An 18,169-nucleotide genomic window follows, 5' to 3' on the forward strand; every position below is an offset into this window, starting at 1 on the left:
GGTAGTCTGTTCCCTGACCCTCTCTACAAAAGACTAAATATACAAGTTAATATCCAGTAGAGTTCATACCACTAGCATAACTGCCTAAACTGGAGTTAATTGGATATGTTTTCTGAACCCAAGTCCCTTTCCTTTATATACTAGTTTTTTACCCTACCTTTTTTTCTCTTACAAAACTTTCCCTTTTTGTTACCTTAGTATAAAGTTGTAATTTTCATCATGTATCTGAAAGAATAAAGTAGGGTTAGAAATAATGACAGTGAGCCCAAGAACTGGATGGTGGTTCCAAGGTTCGTTCCAGGGAACAAAGCAATATGAAGACTAAAACTTTCCACCTTATCTCACTAGAGGAAAGGGTGCTCCAACACAGCAGTGGTGGAATCTTGAGAAACCCACTTGATTTATCTACATGTCAGTGTTTTCTTTTTTAAATTGGTCTAATAGTAACCCCAACCTCACAATTGATTAATTCTTAAAAGGGATTAAATGGGACAATGTATAAATAGCTCTCAGCATAGTGCCTGGCACATAGTTAGTTCCATATAGGTGGAAGCTGTCATTGTGATTATTGTCTAGTCACATATGCAAGCCTTTTCAACACCTTCCTTCTTACCTTTTCTCCTCTAAGGTGCCTCCACCCAGAATTCCAACACCGTGGAACCAGAGAAGCAGGTGGACAACACCGTGAAGATGGCCGGCGTGATCGCTGGCCTTCTGATGTTCATTATCATCCTCCTTGGAGTGATGCTCACCATCAAAAGAAGGTGAGTCTCTGACTCTGTCCTGGAGACTCTGATGACCCAAGGTGACCCCACTGCCATGACTGCCTTGTGACCAGGTCATTGTTCTGTTGATCACTGCCTCGCAAGGGTCTTAGACTGCTGAAGTCTTCAAATTCTTGGAACAGCTATGGCTCCTTGTGTTGATGTTTGAAGGGTGTGTGATACCTGCTAGGCAAGTGGTCCTGAGAAGGTCAGTTTCTTATGAGACCTGTAATTCCTATGGCCAGGCCACCTTGGTGTGTCCTGGGATTCTGTGTATCATGAAATCAGTCTTCTTGGAGTTACCCATTCTGTTGTGATTGCTCATGTAACCATGAAACCTGGGAACATAGATGAGCCCAGAAATATAGTTATAGAAAATTAATGTCATGCTTTTATCGCCTCCATTTACCCTGTTATTCACTAGTCAATTAGCAGCCTCCCAGACTACCCTCAACCCCCCCCCGGTGGGGTGAAAGCCCTAAGGACTCTCCTCCTCCAGGTCCCTTCCTATTGCATGTCCCATAAAACCTCCCCAGCTGGTAGGTACTTTTTATCACCTCTCAACAGAATGTTTCCTTGGGCTCCTCTGGCCAGCTAACATCATTTTCTCATACCGTGTGTGTGTTTTATCCAAATTGCATTGCTCAGAAAAGCAATTATACAGATTCCTCCTTTATTCTCAAGATCCTCTACCCAAGCATCTTCTGTTGAAGAGATATTCACAAGGCTTGGAGATGACACAAGAGGGAAAGAAACACATGGCCATGCCTACTTCTCATCTCCTGTCGTCTCAGTTTCATCACCAGGGCTCTAGTCTTGGTTTCTGCCTTCCTACTCCCCAATCTGCTAGAGACAATAAAGCATGTATTTATATTATAATATATGCTACAACATGGCCTGCCCTCAACAAAACAGCCTTCTACGTTGTGTTTCAGTCAGCATTTTTTACTGCTGTAATGCAAAACACCTAAACACCACAACTGAGAGGAAGGATGTTTATTTGCTCACAATCCTGAAGATTTCAGAGGTTCAGTCCATGTTAGTAAATCCATTAGAATAGGTTTATCCATTGAGGAGATCAGGACCCTCATGATTTAATCTTATCACCTCTGAAAAACAACACACGAGCTCCTTCAGGGGACATTCTATATCCAAACCATAACACCTTGTTAACCAAACTGGACCCTCAGTCCGAAGCTTCAGGTTTGGTTACAGAGTTCAGAACAACCCTCCAAAAAAGGACCAGGGATTCACTTTCATCTATAACATGAAATATGCTATGAAATTTGTTACTCACCAGAGCAAACGGACTGAATGCCCCAGACAAAGTCCAGCTCCTTTTTTGGAGCCACATGAACAGAAATGCAAAAATCATTTTTAAAAGCACTGTTTCCACCATGTGTGTGGTCGACCTTCTCTTAGCTATTTAAACAGAAGAATGGCCATGTCTCTGTCTGTCATGGTTTGCTTTGAATCAGCCTCCCTCTGACAGAATATCTTACTGCAAGGACCTTGCCCTTTCTTTACATCTTTTGTCTAATACCATCATATCTTTCCTCAAGCTTCCATGAGAACAGCTTAAGAGCTAAGGGCCTTATCCACCTCCTGCTTTAAAGACTAGGGGGAAGAGAGGTGTCATGTTAACACTGGGGATGATGGGCCCCCAGAGGGGACAGCACACATCTTATCATCTTATCACTGATAAGTCATGGCCATATTGTATGACATGTATTGAGCTATTTTATGAAGTAGAGTGTGAGCTTTGATTTCTCTGGAGGCAGTAAGCACATTGCACATGAAAGATCATTGCCATGTTTCTTAGTGTCACATATGTATTAGAGTTGGAGCTGATTTTGGAATGGTTTACCTGGAAAAAACTGACCCATGTAATAGAATTGAATATCTCTTTGATAGACCTGAAATTTTCTCATTCTTTGCCACTGATTTGTAAGTCAGATATGCTCTTCCAATTTTGCTCTTTCTAAAGCCCAGCTTAACCCACGTCACCGGCGCCTGTGAGCTTGTGAAGAAATTTCACTTCCTTCTCAACAGCTATTTCTGAAATGTGTGACTTTCTGGGAGGGAGGAAAGGGCTTTCTGTTTCTAGGGTGGGAAAAAGTATAAAGTGAGTCTTTTGTGTAGTTTTAACCCCTTCTGAAGGAACTTTACCATCTCTCATGTCTGTAAAACTGTTTATCAGACAGAACCAATAGGCACCACAAGATCATCTATTCCCCAAAAGCAAAACTCGGGCATCGTGGCCGAGTGTGTATGGGGGTTGTTGGTGCTGATCATTGGAGGATTATGAGGCCATCAGTATAATTCCTTAGCTTAACACTGCATGACAGTGGGTTCCTTCACTGAAAATTAAGGTAGAGAGTTCAAGTCTTAGTGACTTGAACAGTATATCTTGATGGCTCAAGGTATTAGCCACTAACATAGTTGGAATTTTATGCTCTAATATTTGTTTGTGGGGTATGAAATTATATGGACATGGTCCCAAGTTTTATATAGTTCAATTTTATGCTTTGAGACATATTTTCTGGAGTCTAAACATGATCTCCAAAGCTGAAAGCACAGCCATGCGTGTCTGCAGACCAGGCTAAGAGGTGCTGTTTGGCAGATCGGCACCCAAGGACTTGTTGAATCTTGTATTCACCACTCCATCCTTTTATTCTTTTCAGATGAAGAATCAGGAATTGTGTGTGTGCATGCTTTTATTAGTGCATTATAGTCTCAGAAAAAATATATATATATAGTATTAGGGGCATTCTACCTCCAAGTCACAACCCCAAGCCTATTTTTTATTTTTTATTTTGAAACAGGGTCTCACTGAGTTTCAAAAGGCCTCCCTAAGTACTGAGGGTATCCACAAACTTCTATTCTCCTGTCTCAGCCTCTCAAGTACTGGGATTACAAGTGTGTACCACCATGCCCGCTTTACAGAGATAGTTTAAAGTCATTTCCAGGCATGGCTATAGTCACCTTATCTTGTCTCCTCTTGTTTGCTCTGCTCTTTTTGGTCCAGAATGAACTTCCTATCAACCATGCCTTGTCTGTCCAAACAGTAACTCTAAAGGGCATATTTCTAGTGTCTTGAGTTAAAAAATATAAGAATTTACTCTGAGATACATCTGTATTTCTGAGCATATATTGATTTTCTGGCATCTGTATCTACCCTACAGTAGCTTCCAGCCCAATGAATGCAGACACCTTGCAACTGTGCATTGGAAGTCTCAAAAATTATATTCAAATTTTAAAATTCTGTTGAATTACTGTTTCTCTTGGAAAAGCAACTTAATTCCCAGGTTTTGTTTTCTCAGCCGTGAGATGCAGCCAAATAGGGCTGTTTTAGAAATCAAAATAACTAATTGTTGAGATAGGCTTTGTTCCATGTACCAGCCTAAAAAAATTTAATGCACAATATCAACAGGGACACTTGAGTATCTCATGCATGACTATCAACTGTATGAAGCCCGCTCTTACCCAATCACTAATATGCTAACAGATGAGTTACAATTAATACTCACACATTGACCTAATTGGTTCTTTTTTTCATTCCAGCTGCTGTAGTATTAGGTCTGGTGATACTTCTAGTTTTTTGTTTGTTTGGCCAGTTGGTTGATTTGATTTTGTTTGGTTTAAGAAGTGGTAACTGAATTTTGAAAGGGTTGTGTGAGTTGACCAAAGTCCTGGGCAGAGTTGATATGCAAACCCAGCCCCTATGGCTCCAGAGCCCTCTGTAATTCTCTGTAATTCTGCTAATTTCTATGTTATCAATCCAAGGGGTCTAGTAAAAAGAAAGTCATAGACAGGAAAACCGATGGCCCAGATTCAGATACCATTGTTACTCTCTGGACTTGTCTTTTCCCGGTTTCACTCTACTCTGCCTTTGGGTATGTATTTTCCTGAATAAAATATCTTAACCTTTCCCTTTGCCTAAAAACTTATTACTCTCTAGCCTTCAGCACCAAGGTCTTCCAAGTGGGGCTCTAATACTCCTTCCTCAGCAAGGTCTTCCCACTAACTCTCCCCTCCCAGGGAAGACACTGTGACACTCCTCTGCATGCACCTGCTGTGTCTTCATTTGTGTGGTTGTCACACTACCAGTGGTGAATATTTTGCAGTCGTGAAGATGGATTGCTAGGAGGATGGGTGTCTCCAGCTCCAGTCCTCTCTCACTAGATTCTCATTGCTCTGTGTCACCTGCCCCTGCATATTTACCTTGAAAATCCCCAGATGTCTGATAAGAGTATTACCTCCTACTCAACCTCCTCCCAAACATATCCCCAATTCATTAACAGGCACTCCTTTCCATCTTACTTGTCAGGCAAATGAGGCTTCCTCATTCTGGATTCTTGTAAGTCTGCAATTTCCCATTCTCTTGGCCATATTTTCTCCTCTCCCTCTCCCTACACTTCTTCTTCCGTGGGGCAGGAATTCTATTGCACTATTTCGTGAGCCTCCTCACCAGTCTCCCCACAAGCATTTCTCCACACTGAACCAGAATAATGTTTCCCCAAAGGAAACTCATACTCAAATTATTTTTTCCAAAATCTTCCAATGGCTGCTGTAACAAAGGATTGTGGGGTGGGAATAAGGAAAGAAGCAAATGTTCAAATCATCTATGGATCTTTGCCAAGCTATGCTGCCTCCTTGGTCACAGTGATCTTGGCAAGTTTCCTAATTTCACCCCATCCCTATAGTTTTACTTATGAACTTTCCTCCTGTTTGCATTCCTCCACCCTATGTGACCAGATGACACTTGTGTTTAAGGACCAATTCTAAAAACACCTTGTCAAGTGAGCCCTTCTTGATCTTAAGATCTCTTCATCCTCATTGAAGATCCAGGTTATGTTCTGCCTTTATTTTGCCTCTGGTATTCAGATCTCATCTTCTACCCTGGGCCATCATCTCCTTATTCTGATTCATCCTTAGCTTAAATGTACCTTGCAGATACTGGGGTTGCCTAAAACCTTTTTGAATTTAATACCCCAGTAAAATTAAGAGATGGTGTTAATAATCCATGCCCTGCCTCTTATACAAGAGAACTTCACCCAGAATGTCATGGGAGAGGGTAGAATCCTCATTCTAGATTAGCAGGATTGTTGGCTTATATGAGGGAAAAGAACTTTAACTCGGGCCAATCAGATACATAGATAGAGATTTACTTAGTAACGTAAGAAACACACATTAAAGGGAGAATGTGGACTACCTCAAAAGTAAGAGAGGCACCTTTGAAGATAAAAAGGCTCTTCTTTTATAGAGGGATTTTTATGAGGCGTGAACAGGAGGAGATAGGTGAGGATGATCTCAGTCCAATAGTCACAAGGTAGTTTCTGGTGGTATAGGCATCCCTACAATCCCCAGGCCCCTTGTGGTCTACATAATATGATCAATAGATTAACTAGAAAATCCCATAAATAATAGGTTTCTCAAGATATTGTGTCTGTCTTGTTAACAGTGCACAGGGAAATTATAATTTTTTATTAACTTTAAATTTACAGATTTTCCAAGAATTTGAGGGAGATGAGACTAGGAAGGATAACTGGTTTGGGGAATAAAGGTATAAAGAACCTTAGCACCAGGTTCTTTGATTAAATTTACTTTTTACTTCTTCTTCCCATGCTTTCTTTCACCTGTTTATTTCTTCTATCCCACATCAAGAACACAAACCCAATATCAATAGTCAGCATCAGTGGTATACCAAATATCATCGTAGGAGAGTGGTAAGGTTGGAAGGTGGTATATAAAAGGTGTGCCAGGATCTGAGCCTTTAGGGAACACATTCTCTATCCAGACATCAAAACAGTGACACAATCTAAAAAGCAAACTACTAGGTGAGCTAAAGAGGCAGCACATATGATTAGATTATAGGATGCTATAGATCAGGAAACTGAAATACATAGAGTTTAAGGAAATTGCCTAGAATCAACTGGTTAATAAGTGGCAGAGCTGGGATTTGACCTTGGGCAAGCTGATGATGGAGTCCACACTCTTAAAGACCATCTAACCTGGATGAAATAAAAAACAGAATCTGCTGGGATACTAAATTGTGAAGCACAACCTCGAATGGCTACACTGAGGTGAGAAAACAGCTCAAATGAAATGTGCTATCTTCTATTCACCCCATTCTAGATTACTTCTTACCATCCACCCTCAAAGGGGAAGACTTCTCTTTCTGCTTACATTCCCTGAACAGTTACTCAGGTTAGAAACTTTTAAGTCCCTTCAAAGTACTCACATTTAATTGCCTGCTGATTTTGTGACTTGATCTACCTTTTACATTCACCTTTTCTTTTCTCTTCTCATGGTCATCACAAAGGAGGCCCCCGACATCTCTTGTATTGGCCTGTGCTCTAGTTTCTATGGCCACAACCCATCTGTCCTCTGTCTCTTTACACTCCTGCCGGGATGTTCTATATAGAATATGTGTTTGGCCAGTCAACTCCCTGGATTTTCCCTACAACCTAAGAACTGACACCAAGCTCCTCAAGGATTTTGGGAACAAGTGCTTCCAATATTCTAAAATTCCCACTTTGCTATCCCACTACCCAGTTCACAAAACCCTTCGATCTGACTTAAAACATCCCTCCTCCAATCTAGCTTCCTTTGACTTTACAATTCAAGAATCATAGATTCCAGTCCACTTTTCCTGCTTTTCCTACACCCTCTTCAGATTTTTTCCCATGACTTCCTGTGTTGCCATGTGTTTCTGTTCTCACCCCCAGAAGACAATATAACAGAAGAGTGATAACACAGGCTTTTTAAGTAAGGATGCTTGGATTCTAATACCTGCTTTGCTTCTTCCCAACTATGTATATTTGGCCAAGTTAGTTAAACCTCTCTGAGTGTCACTTTTCTCTTGTTTGTAAAATAGGATGACAATGCATCGTAGGGTTAGTGTGAGGATTAAATAAAATAGTCCACCCAAATTACTTAGAATAGCATTTAATACATAGTGCTAGCCTACTATTTAAATGGTAGCTTCTATTAGCCTCTGCCTTGTAATTTTCTTGACTGGCTCTCACATCAAATAGGGGCTGCATCAAGGTCCCATTTGTCTATGTATAGCACTTGGCAGAGACAGGTTTATAGTAGGTCCTCAGGAAGCTTTTGCTGAATTAATGGTGGAAAGATGAATGAGTGGATGATGGATGGATTTTAGGATAGATGGGCAGATAAGTGAATGAATGGATAGGTGAATGGGTGGATTTATGTATTGGATGGATAGGTGGATGGTTGGATTACTAAGTTAATGTAGGAATGCATGAATGGATGGATTTAGGAAATAGATGGATGGGTGAGTGGTCACATCAGTGCTTAGGACAACTTCGTCCTATTAAAATGGTAAGAAACAAAAGTAAACTGCGCCTAAAGTCAACCTTATCAGCCAGCTGAGACGATTCCACGGTATGTGATTTATTAAGTTTGGGGCTAATGTTATTTTTTAACTAAGCACAGCTGTCTTCCTGCTCAGGATTTTTGGTTTCAGGCAATATGTTACTTGCAATATCACTGTATCCTTTAAATTTAGACTTTCAATAAATCTTCAAGGTTTAGAGAACACATACATGTAAACTGTGGTTTGGTCACAGAGTGAAGACTTATGATAGTTTCCCTGGAGGACTTTGCAGTTTATTTGAGAAAAGATATTCAACTAATTTCAGTTATCATCTTTCTGGAAGTTTCCTGGAAGCCAGATCAGGGATAGTGCTGGCTTTACATGATATTCAGGACAACTCAGTAAAGATACTTGGAAGAGTTGGGTTGTGGTTTAAAGGTGAAGAAGGGGGCATGTTGTCAGGAGGTGGCTCAGGCAGAGATGAATCTTGAAAATTGAGAGCAGAAAAGCCAGAAGATCAGAGAACTGAGTGCAGCCTGAGGCCCCAGAGAAGGTATCTGCAAGACAGAGAGAAAATTCACTTCCAAATAGAAATTTTGCAGCTGGTCCACAGATACACAGAACCTCTGACCTAGGGAGGAGTGACTCTTTAGGGCCTCAGATTTCTCACCTAAAATGGAGAACAACACATGGGATATGATAGTGTATACTTGTACCCCCAGTATTTGGGAGGCCGAGACAGGAGGATCGCAGGTTTGAAGTCAGCCTCGGCAACATAACAAGACTTTCAACAACGTAGTGAGACTCTGTTTCAAAATAAAACATAAAACGGATTGAGGGTGTAGCTTAGATGTGGAATGCCCCGGATTCAATCTCCAATACCACCAACAGACACACACAAAAACGTGAGAGTACCAGTGCCCGCTCCTCAGAGTTGTGAGTAGGACTCACAGGATAAGGCCTGTGGTGTACACATACCTGCCTCCTTAAGGAAGCATGCAGTGGCCGAGAGCTTGAGCTCTAAAGCTATGATGCTATCGCATCCAGTTACTGGCTGGGTGGCTTCAGCTAGGTACTTCACCAGCTGGCCTCAGTTTCCTCATCTGTAAGTGAAGATGATAATAGGACCCATCAGTTACGGAAGTGACGAGGGAGATGGGACTTAATGTATGATAAGAGACAAGAGAAATGCCAGGCACCTAGTAAGTGGTATTTGTTCTTGCTCCATTAATATTTTTATTTCTCCTAGAGAAGTGGACAGTTAAGCTGGTCATGGTGGCGCACACTTGTAATCCCAGCATTTGGGAGGCTGAGACAGGAGGATCACAGTTCACAGACAGGCTCAGCTACGTAATGAGGCCCTTTGCAACTCAGTGAAACCCTGTTTCAAAAAAAAATAAAAAATAGGGCTAGAGTGTAGCTCAGAGGTTGAATACCCAAGGGTTCCATCCTCAGTATTAAAAAAAAAAGAAGTAGACAGATTGTCCTAGGGTCCAGAGTAAGAAGTAGCAAACCTTACATGTGTGGATGAGCTGGAGCTGGGGATGTAAACTCAAACTACCTTTTATCCATCTTTTGTATAGTCCAGCTGTCAATTAGTATAGTCTAATATTACTTTATATTAATGTAATTTACATAAAACACTCTATCATATCCTATTTGCTATATTATATGAATATCTTATATCTTATAATTGATGTATTGTTAATGGCTCTAATCACTCTTAAAAAATAGGTAATTAGTGTCCCCAAAATTGAGCTGGAGAAACAGGGACCCAGAGCTAGTTAGTGACTCACTCAAGACCATGAAGCTTGTAAGTGACGGTGTGAAGGTGCTGTGGTTTCTCCATTTCCTACTCTTCAAAGCTGTATGAACTGTCAATCATCCCTGCCAGCCACTTGGTGCGTGGGTCAGAAAGTGAAGGAGAGAAAGAGGAATCAACTGGCCCAAGATGTCACACTGAATAAGTAAAAGAACTGGATTAGAACACTGGCCTCTGGCTTCTCAGCCTGATGTTCTTGGCAATCTGGAGAACACAGGTGTCTTAGTCTATTTTCCATGAGATGCCTAAGCCTGGGTTATTTATAAGAAAAGCAAACTTATTGTCGCAGTTCTGGAGGCTAGGAAGTCCAAGAGCATGGTGCTGGCACTTGCCTAGAGTCTCTGGAGGGCCTTCTGGCTGTAGCATTGAGGTAGAAGACATAAAATGATAAAACAGAGCAAGCCTGTGTCAGCTCTTCATTGAGACCCCGCCCAGAGACCTTACCTGATTCTATTTACCTCTCAGAGGCCCCAACGCCCAATACGATGGGCATATGAACCTGGAGATGAAGTCCCAACATGAGTTTCATAACAGACATTTAAACCATAGCAACAGATATTTTTAAATCTTCATCAAATGGATCACGAGCTTTGAGTCCCTGAGGAATAACATTTCTAGGCACTGAACCAGCAGATATTGAAGCAAAGGAATGATCTCCTTATAGAACCACCCTATTTGGCTGGTGAAGGGGATTTGATGACTTGCCATGGGATCATCCAATTTCCACCCATCACAGTTCTGATTTTTTCACTTTCTCTCATCATTCACTGTTTATTTGGTCCAGGATATTGAATAATTTTTAGATGGCCAGATCTTACTGCATGGTGGCTCATTTCTCCTAGCTCAGGCTCCCAAGGTGGCATAGGCTTCTTATAACTCAGAGTCACTTTATATCTGGGTAATAGGACTTAGGTTGGATTTTGCCAATAGCTGAGGAAAAAATAGCCCTGCCTCAGATGCTTTGATCACTTAATACTTGAAAACAGGAATTGAGGTCTCTAAATATTTGTTCCCATATCTGTGCATGACTATAATGCAAGTACTTGGGAGGCTGAGACAGGAACGTGCAGGTTCAAGTTTAGCCTCAGCACCAAATTTGTTTATTAAAGGCTCTATATTCCTGTTACAAGTGAATGAGATGACGGTTGCAATTAAACAAATAACTTAAGAGATAAACTGTTTTTGCTTTTTCAGATGGATATGTAAGGAATAGGAATTTTCTAGCATTTTTCTCAATCCTTGAATGTATCACTTCTGGCTAGTATAGTGAAATCTGAGGTAAAAAAAAAACAGTCCTATTTATTTTCTTACAACATAAGACAAATTACAACAAAGGGAATATCATGGACTCCTTTGAGGTTTGTGATTCTCAGAAGCCAAGAGCTAGTGGGGACATTAGAAAGAAATTGAAGGCAGCAATTTTTCAAGCTTTCTTTTAGAGAGAATTCTCAGCCATGTGAAATCTTAGATGAAACTCCAATTTATAAAACAGATAAAAATGGAGATAGGATAGCTTTGATGGATGGTGGGGGACCAGCAGTCCTACCTGTTCAATAGCCTTTTCCCCCACTGTAATGAACCTGCTCTTCAGAACCCCTGGGCTCCTGGGAACAGTTTGAAAACGTCTAATCTAGTTCATCATACCTAAGCAACAGATGAGAGTAGGGAAGCAGAGACTTTATTCAAATTAGGGTCTGTTCAAACTGAAACTCCTCCTTCTTAGTACAGTGCTCTTTAAGGATGAGGCTGAATTTTGCCCTGATTATCTACTGCTGTGTAACAAACTATCCCCCAAATCTAATGAAGTAAGGAGCAGCAATTATTCATTTTACATGAGTCTTCACTTTGGTCAAGGCGTAAAGGCAAGGACTTGTTTCTCTTCATATTCTTAAGGGTCTCAGTTAGAGTAACTTTATTGGCTGGAGCTGGAATGACTAGAGGCTAGATGGACATTACATGGTGGCCTCTGGGAGGCTGGACTTCTTACAGGGAAACTCAAGGTTCCAAGAGAATTACAAGGATTTGGACATAGCCACAGACTTTTTTTTTTTTTTTTACCTAGACTGGAAATTCCCAGAACATAACTCCTACCACAATTTTTTTATGGTACTGGGGATTAAACCCAGCGGTATTCTACCTCTGAGCTACACTCCAGTACATTTTATTTTATTTTATTTTTGTTTAGAAACAAAGTCTCTAAGTTGATGAGAATCTCACTTTCATTTCTCCGGCTTTCCCCAAACCTGAAATTCCCCTGTCTCAGCCTCCCAAGTACTGGGGTTACAGGTGTGTGCCATGATGCCTGACTCCTACTACATCTTATTGGTCACACAGAGATAGCCCTATCTTAGCACAGAGGTAACTATACCTAGGCCTGAGTACCTGGTAAGATGGATCATCTGGGAACCATCTTGGACTTTGGCTATTGGACTTCCTTTGCTTAGGGCATGGCCTTTACTAAACAGATTCTGGTATGATTTCACCTAAAATGAGAAAGATCTAAGAAGTTATTGTGGTGTTGCTTAGATCAGAGGAATGCTGTCACATAAAAGAGTTGTAGCTAGTTGAGATGCCACAGAAACCTGATTCAAAACCAAAAAATCTATAACTACAAGGAAACTAGTTGACCATAAAAAAGAACTTGCGAATTACAAGAACAGACAACATATAAACTCAGTTTCCTCTGCACAAGGCAGTGAGGCAGTTTTCCTCTCTTAAAGGATGTCTCTTTCATTTCTTCTGCCATTGAAACTGATTCTCAGTAAAGATGATTACAAGAGAAACCTGCATCTCCTTGAGCTTAGGGATGCTAAAATAATAAATGCATTTCTAAGAATCAAGATTTCATATAAATCTAATTCTTGTTTGTTTGTCTTTTCTTTTTCCCCCCTTTTTGGACATTTCCTTCATCTGACTGCCCATCAATATATAGAAGAAATGCTTATTCCTACTCCTATTACTTGTAAGTATCGAGCCGGTGTTAACTTTGCTTCGTGCCCCAAAAGAGAACCTGTAGCATGCATTTCCTGCACCAGCCAGTTGTCCTGTTGGTTCCTCATATCAGTTCTGTCTAAGTCACCTGTAGCCCTGCAGTTTTTGTTTTTCGTAGATGTTTTCCATTTGAAATGCACCGCCATTGTCCAAGTCTGTTATGCTTCGACCATCTTAAACTCCCCCCCCCCATTTCTGGAGTTGTATGGGGCTGTTTCTCCTTTGTGAATGCAATTTTTCTAGTTAGAAATCCCTGAATTCCAGAGAGCGAGGGGTCTGGTCCTTTTGTAAGACTTATACACATAAGACAGGATCTCAGATCTCAGCAACTTCTGAGCCCATTTCTGGCCACATGGGGAAATGGATAGCCCCGGAGGCTCAAAGGTTAGAAAGGAGTCTAACCTTTGGTTGCTTTCCCTATTTCAGAAAGACTGCAGCAAACCATGACTTTATCTATATTCAGCCTCACAGGTGACAGAAATATGTATGGTCATTGTTTAGGGCTAAAACTGTTTGGTATTTATTTATTTATTTATTTTTGCAGTACTGGGGATGGAACCCAGGGGCATTCTACCTTCGAGCTACACCCCCAGCCCTATTTTTTTCAGTCTTTTTATTTTTTGAAACAGGGTCTCACTGAGTTGCGAAGGGCCTTGCTAAGTAGCTGAGGCTGTCCACAAACCACAATCCTCCAGGCTCAGCCTTCCAAATGCTGGGATTACAAGTGTGCACCACCACGCCCAGCCTGTTTGGTGTTTAGCATTAATTGTCTCACACTATTAGTTCATATTTTCTGAAATTACAGAGGACTCATGGCCTACCAATATTTTGTACTATGTAAATATTTTTTTATAAATAGAGATCTTCCAGACATGAAGGTAAAGGAGAAAATCAGTATACAATTGATCTTAAATAATAAAAAACTAGAAAAACATTGAAGTAGTCCCACATTTCTAGTAGGCATTTTCCTTTTCGGGAAAGTTGAGATTCAGAGAGAGGTGTGTGAATTCATTACACATCCAGACACAACAAAATAATGGGATTAAAACTCAGAATGGCTGGCTCCTAGAAAAAGATATTTCCCACCACTTTTATATCCCTCCTCATTCCAGGTACACTCAACCTTGCAAAAGAGACATGACTATCAATTCTTGTCTGTTGAAACCCTCACAGATGAAGATGAGACCAGTAAAATAGTTATCTCATACACTCTTCTCAGTTAGGGCCACACAAGGAGCAGATCAGATTATGATACCACCACCATTATGTTATATGGGAACCAATGAGCCCCCCCCCAACAAGTATTGGAGAACTTAACTTCCATCTGTTCAACCGTTCATTCAACAAACATTGATCAAGCACAGTATGTTCCAGAAAGTGTGGTTGGAGAAAAGACTAGGACTCTGAGATACACCCTCATGGTGCTCAAGCCTGTTTGGGAGATCTGCATAAAACATTAAAGAATTAAAATGTCAGCTAAGAGGTACTTACCCATACTGAGGGATAATAACACTTAGTTGAGTAGATTTGTAATGAGGCAGGGGAGAGTTATCAGTGTATGTAGGGATTGATTTACCCAATCCCAAAGAAAGAAAAATTGATCGGCGGCACATCGACTAAGACAGAGGTCTGAAACAATATAGTCTGCTGCCGGTGATATGGAAGAGAATAAGCTTTAGGACTCATGCACTTCTGCATTCAAGTTTTCTCTCTATCACCTACTCAGTGGTTATACAGCCTTGAGAACGTTTTCAAAACTCTTTGAATCTTATTTCTCTTAACTCTAAGATGAGGGTCACAGCGCTAACGCATAAAGTTACCTTGGAAAGGGAACGAGCTGATTTTGTAAAGTACCTAACACAAAGCTGATGCTCATGAAATGTTAGTTTTCTCTCTTTCGCCTTTCAGAAACCCTAAGGTGTCATGGCAGTAATGGTAGCACTTGGGAATTTCTCTGGCCTTCCAGAGTTTCTTACGAAATTGATATTCCTCAGTAGGTGTGAGCATGTAGTAACCCGTTACAACCTCTGTGCATCACACTTGCTCCATATGTAACTAGTGTACAGTCTTTGGATACCTACTTTGTGCTATGCACTGTGCTGGGCGCTGTGGTGGAATCAAAGATAAGAAGCATAGAATCAGAGGAGATAGATGTGCAATACTTGTATTTCAGGTACAATGACAAAGGTTTTTTGATAGGTACAAATATAGAATTCTATGTCACAGTCCCCAGAACGTAAAACTCATGCCAGCACTGGGAAGCCGAGCAGGTGTATGGAACATGGGGTTTTCATAATAATAGTTAAAATTTTATATTCAGCCAGCCCCAAAGCTCCCTGAGTGCCATATATCATATGTCACTGTAGAATAATTTTCTCCGATAGTTTGGCTTCCATAGAGATGCCTTAGTGCTTAGATTTTCATTTGAGCTCTATCTCCCCATTCTCAACCTCCAAAAAAGACCTGCCAAAGAAGATGAACCACCTAAGCATTAAAGGGACTGAACAGATAAGGCATGTTTAATCATCTGGACAGGAGGAGAGAAGGGGCAAGTACCAGCACATGCCAAGTACCTTGTACGTACATTAGCTCACTAATAATAGCTCAGTCCAATTAGACTGTTATCCCTATATAAGGAGATGTAAATTGCTCAAAGAAGGCAAGTCATTCTGCTAAAGCCACTCAGAAGTGGATAAGGAGAATGGATTATCTTGGAAACGGAGATGGGGGTGGGGGTGACTTGGAGCAAAGAGGGTGAATGTGGCCATAGATCTGATGCCCTAAGAATGCTGGTGGAATCCCCATGCAAAAATGTGCCATGAGGCCTTGGAAGTGCAGAGGTAGAGTTTGGGCAGGAGGTGTATGTTTGGGACCTTCTTTTGAGTGCTGATGGATGGGAGTACATGGTGGATGAAATCAGGACTGGAGAAAGATTAGAGGGTAAGCAGAACTGAGGGCTGAGGGCCAGGAACTGATGGTGATTAAAGGCCCAGAAGGGAAGAGGCACTGGCAAAGCAGACAGGTGGTAGGAGGAAAGCAAGAGGAGACCTGGGCACAGTGGCACATGTTTGTAATCCCAGTACTTGGAAGGTTGAGACCGAATGATTGCAGATTTGAGACCAGCAGTACAGTAACTTAGCAGGACCCTATTTCAAAAAAAAATTTTTAAATGGCTATAGCTGAGGTATAGTTCAGAGTTAGAATGTCCCTGGGCTCAATACCCAGTTCTAAAAGAAGCAAAAAAATAAGTAAGAGGGGAAAGCCATTAAAGAAGGAGGAGTTGTTAGGCCCTAGCAGATGCTGCAGAGGATGCAGATAGCAGGCAGAGTACAGCCCAGACATCCACACATCAGAAGTGACTTTTGCAGGCTATAGGGTGAGGGTAGAGGAGGAGGTCAGCCTGCCCAGACACAATGAGAAAGATCGCTTTAAAAAAAAAAAAACGTATTTGGACTATAAACCAGAAGAGAAACATGAGATTAGCCACTTGAAACATCATCAAGTCCTGGGCACCTGCATAGTAGAAGTGGAGGAGCTTGTGGGGGAAAAAAGAGGCAAAAGATGCTGGATGTGGAATAAGTATAGGAAAGAGGGTGTTTGAGGATAGGGAGCAGCCTAGGAAAAGAGGAAGAACAGGTCTATCTGAAAGAGAGAGGCATGGAGATGGAGGAAAAGGAACAGGAAGAAAAAGGTGAGGTGGCTTCAGGATCTCCAGATTTGAAACCATGCTATAAGAGCTGGTAGACCAAGCTGGTTTAGACTCTGAGCAGGAGTCCTGAACCCTGGTTTTTCAACCATGGATCACAGACCGGGAGCAGAAGCAGCAGCAGCTGGGAACTTGTGGTAAATGGAGCATTTAAGGGCTCAGCCCAGACCTCCCAAATTACATCCTGCATTGTGACAAGATTCCCTGGTGACTCCTGTTCACTTTAGAGTTTGAGAAGCCCCTACTTAACCATAGTCCCAGTTGTCCCCTATATAGAACAGGAAAATAACACCCTGCTCACAGGGACTGGAGCCATGCGGTCCTTCCAAAATCCCCAAAATCTTTCATGAAAGAGAAAGCTTCCAACATACTTTTGCTAGCAGTCAGTCTCTTCAATGAAACTACGTTTTATGCATTCAACAAAGAATTCAACAAATATTCATGGAGTACCCACTATGTGCCAGGCACTGGTCAAGAGTCTGGGATTTAGGAGTTAACACAAGTAAAACTTCTATCTTCATGGAACTTTTTAGTAAGGATGGTAGAAAATAAATAAGAAATACACACACACACACACACACACACACACACACACACACACACGCTAGGTAATGGAATCACTAAGGAGAAAAAAGCAAATAACAGGAAAAGAGGATATAAAACGTGGGAAGAGGAGGTGTAGAGACATTTTTATTTCCTCCAAAAAGAGGCCCTCAAGTGTTCTCCCTTGTTAAAAGGATCCACATGTAAGACCAGGGGTCCTCAAACATTTTCTCCATGGAGTCAGGCAGTAAATGTTTTTGACTTTATGGCAATTCGCCTATGATTTCATAGTATGAAAGCAATCATAGACAACTAATAAATGAATGAGTATTTCTTCTTTCCAATGAGCCCCACTTGAAAAATATAAAACTGGCAACAGGCCAGACATGACTGGCAGGTCAGACTTTGCCAGTTCTTGTCCTGAACTTTTAAGAGTAGGAAGAAGATGAAATTCTAGATTCATCTGCTTTCTTAAGCTCCTAATTATGAGCTACATCCTGAGCTTGGTGCTACAGACATAACAGTGAATGAAGCAGACCCTGGACCAGCTCATAAGGGGATAGACAATAAAAGGAATTACAAGTTTGTCCCCACTATGTGTCAGGATCATCTACTACGTAAAAGAGCATGGCTAGAGTTTGAATCCAGGACCACATGACCCCCAAGCCCTATCCAACCGTTTCAACAAACCTTGTTTTATAGAAGATGGAGGGAGAGACCCCTGCCTGGACCATGTGCTTAGAGAGCCCTTGGCCAGGTTGCCGGAGAGTTGGGATCCAGATGCAAGTCTGGCTGCTCCACAGAGCCTCATTTCCATGCAAGGCCAGTAGTACCTTCCAGGGGATGAGAAGTGCCACTTATTCTGGTTTGGCAAGAAAGCCCTTGGGGTAGTCCTGTCTCTGGCTGGTCTGCCAGATCTAACTGCACAGGGAATGTACCAAGAAGTCAGGGCCAAGAGCACAGGGCTGCTAGACCAGAGGTGGCCAAAGACTTAGTAT

General features: G+C 41.4%; 1 protein-coding gene across 8 annotated transcripts in view; it reads left to right on the forward strand.

Annotated features, from left to right (window-relative positions):
* PTPRT (protein tyrosine phosphatase receptor type T) overlaps positions 1–18,169 on the forward strand; it is a gene marked incomplete at both ends in the record, with an annotated part of 1,183,313 nt that overhangs the window by 1,001,447 nt on the left and 163,697 nt on the right. For 7 of the 8 annotated variants that reach the window (XM_080716374.1, XM_080716373.1, XM_080716375.1 and 4 more), the window contains 2 exons: positions 629–764; positions 12,864–12,893. In XM_080716374.1, the coding sequence (XP_080572500.1) occupies positions 629–764; positions 12,864–12,893 (166 nt within the window). The remainder of the gene's footprint in view (positions 1–628; positions 765–12,863; positions 12,894–18,169) is intronic. The other variant, XM_080716379.1, reaches the window with a different exon arrangement.

The sequence above is a fragment of the Muscardinus avellanarius genome (genome assembly GCF_963383645.1).
Source record: "Muscardinus avellanarius genome assembly, chromosome: 19".
Taxonomy (NCBI): domain Eukaryota; kingdom Metazoa; phylum Chordata; class Mammalia; order Rodentia; family Gliridae; genus Muscardinus; species Muscardinus avellanarius.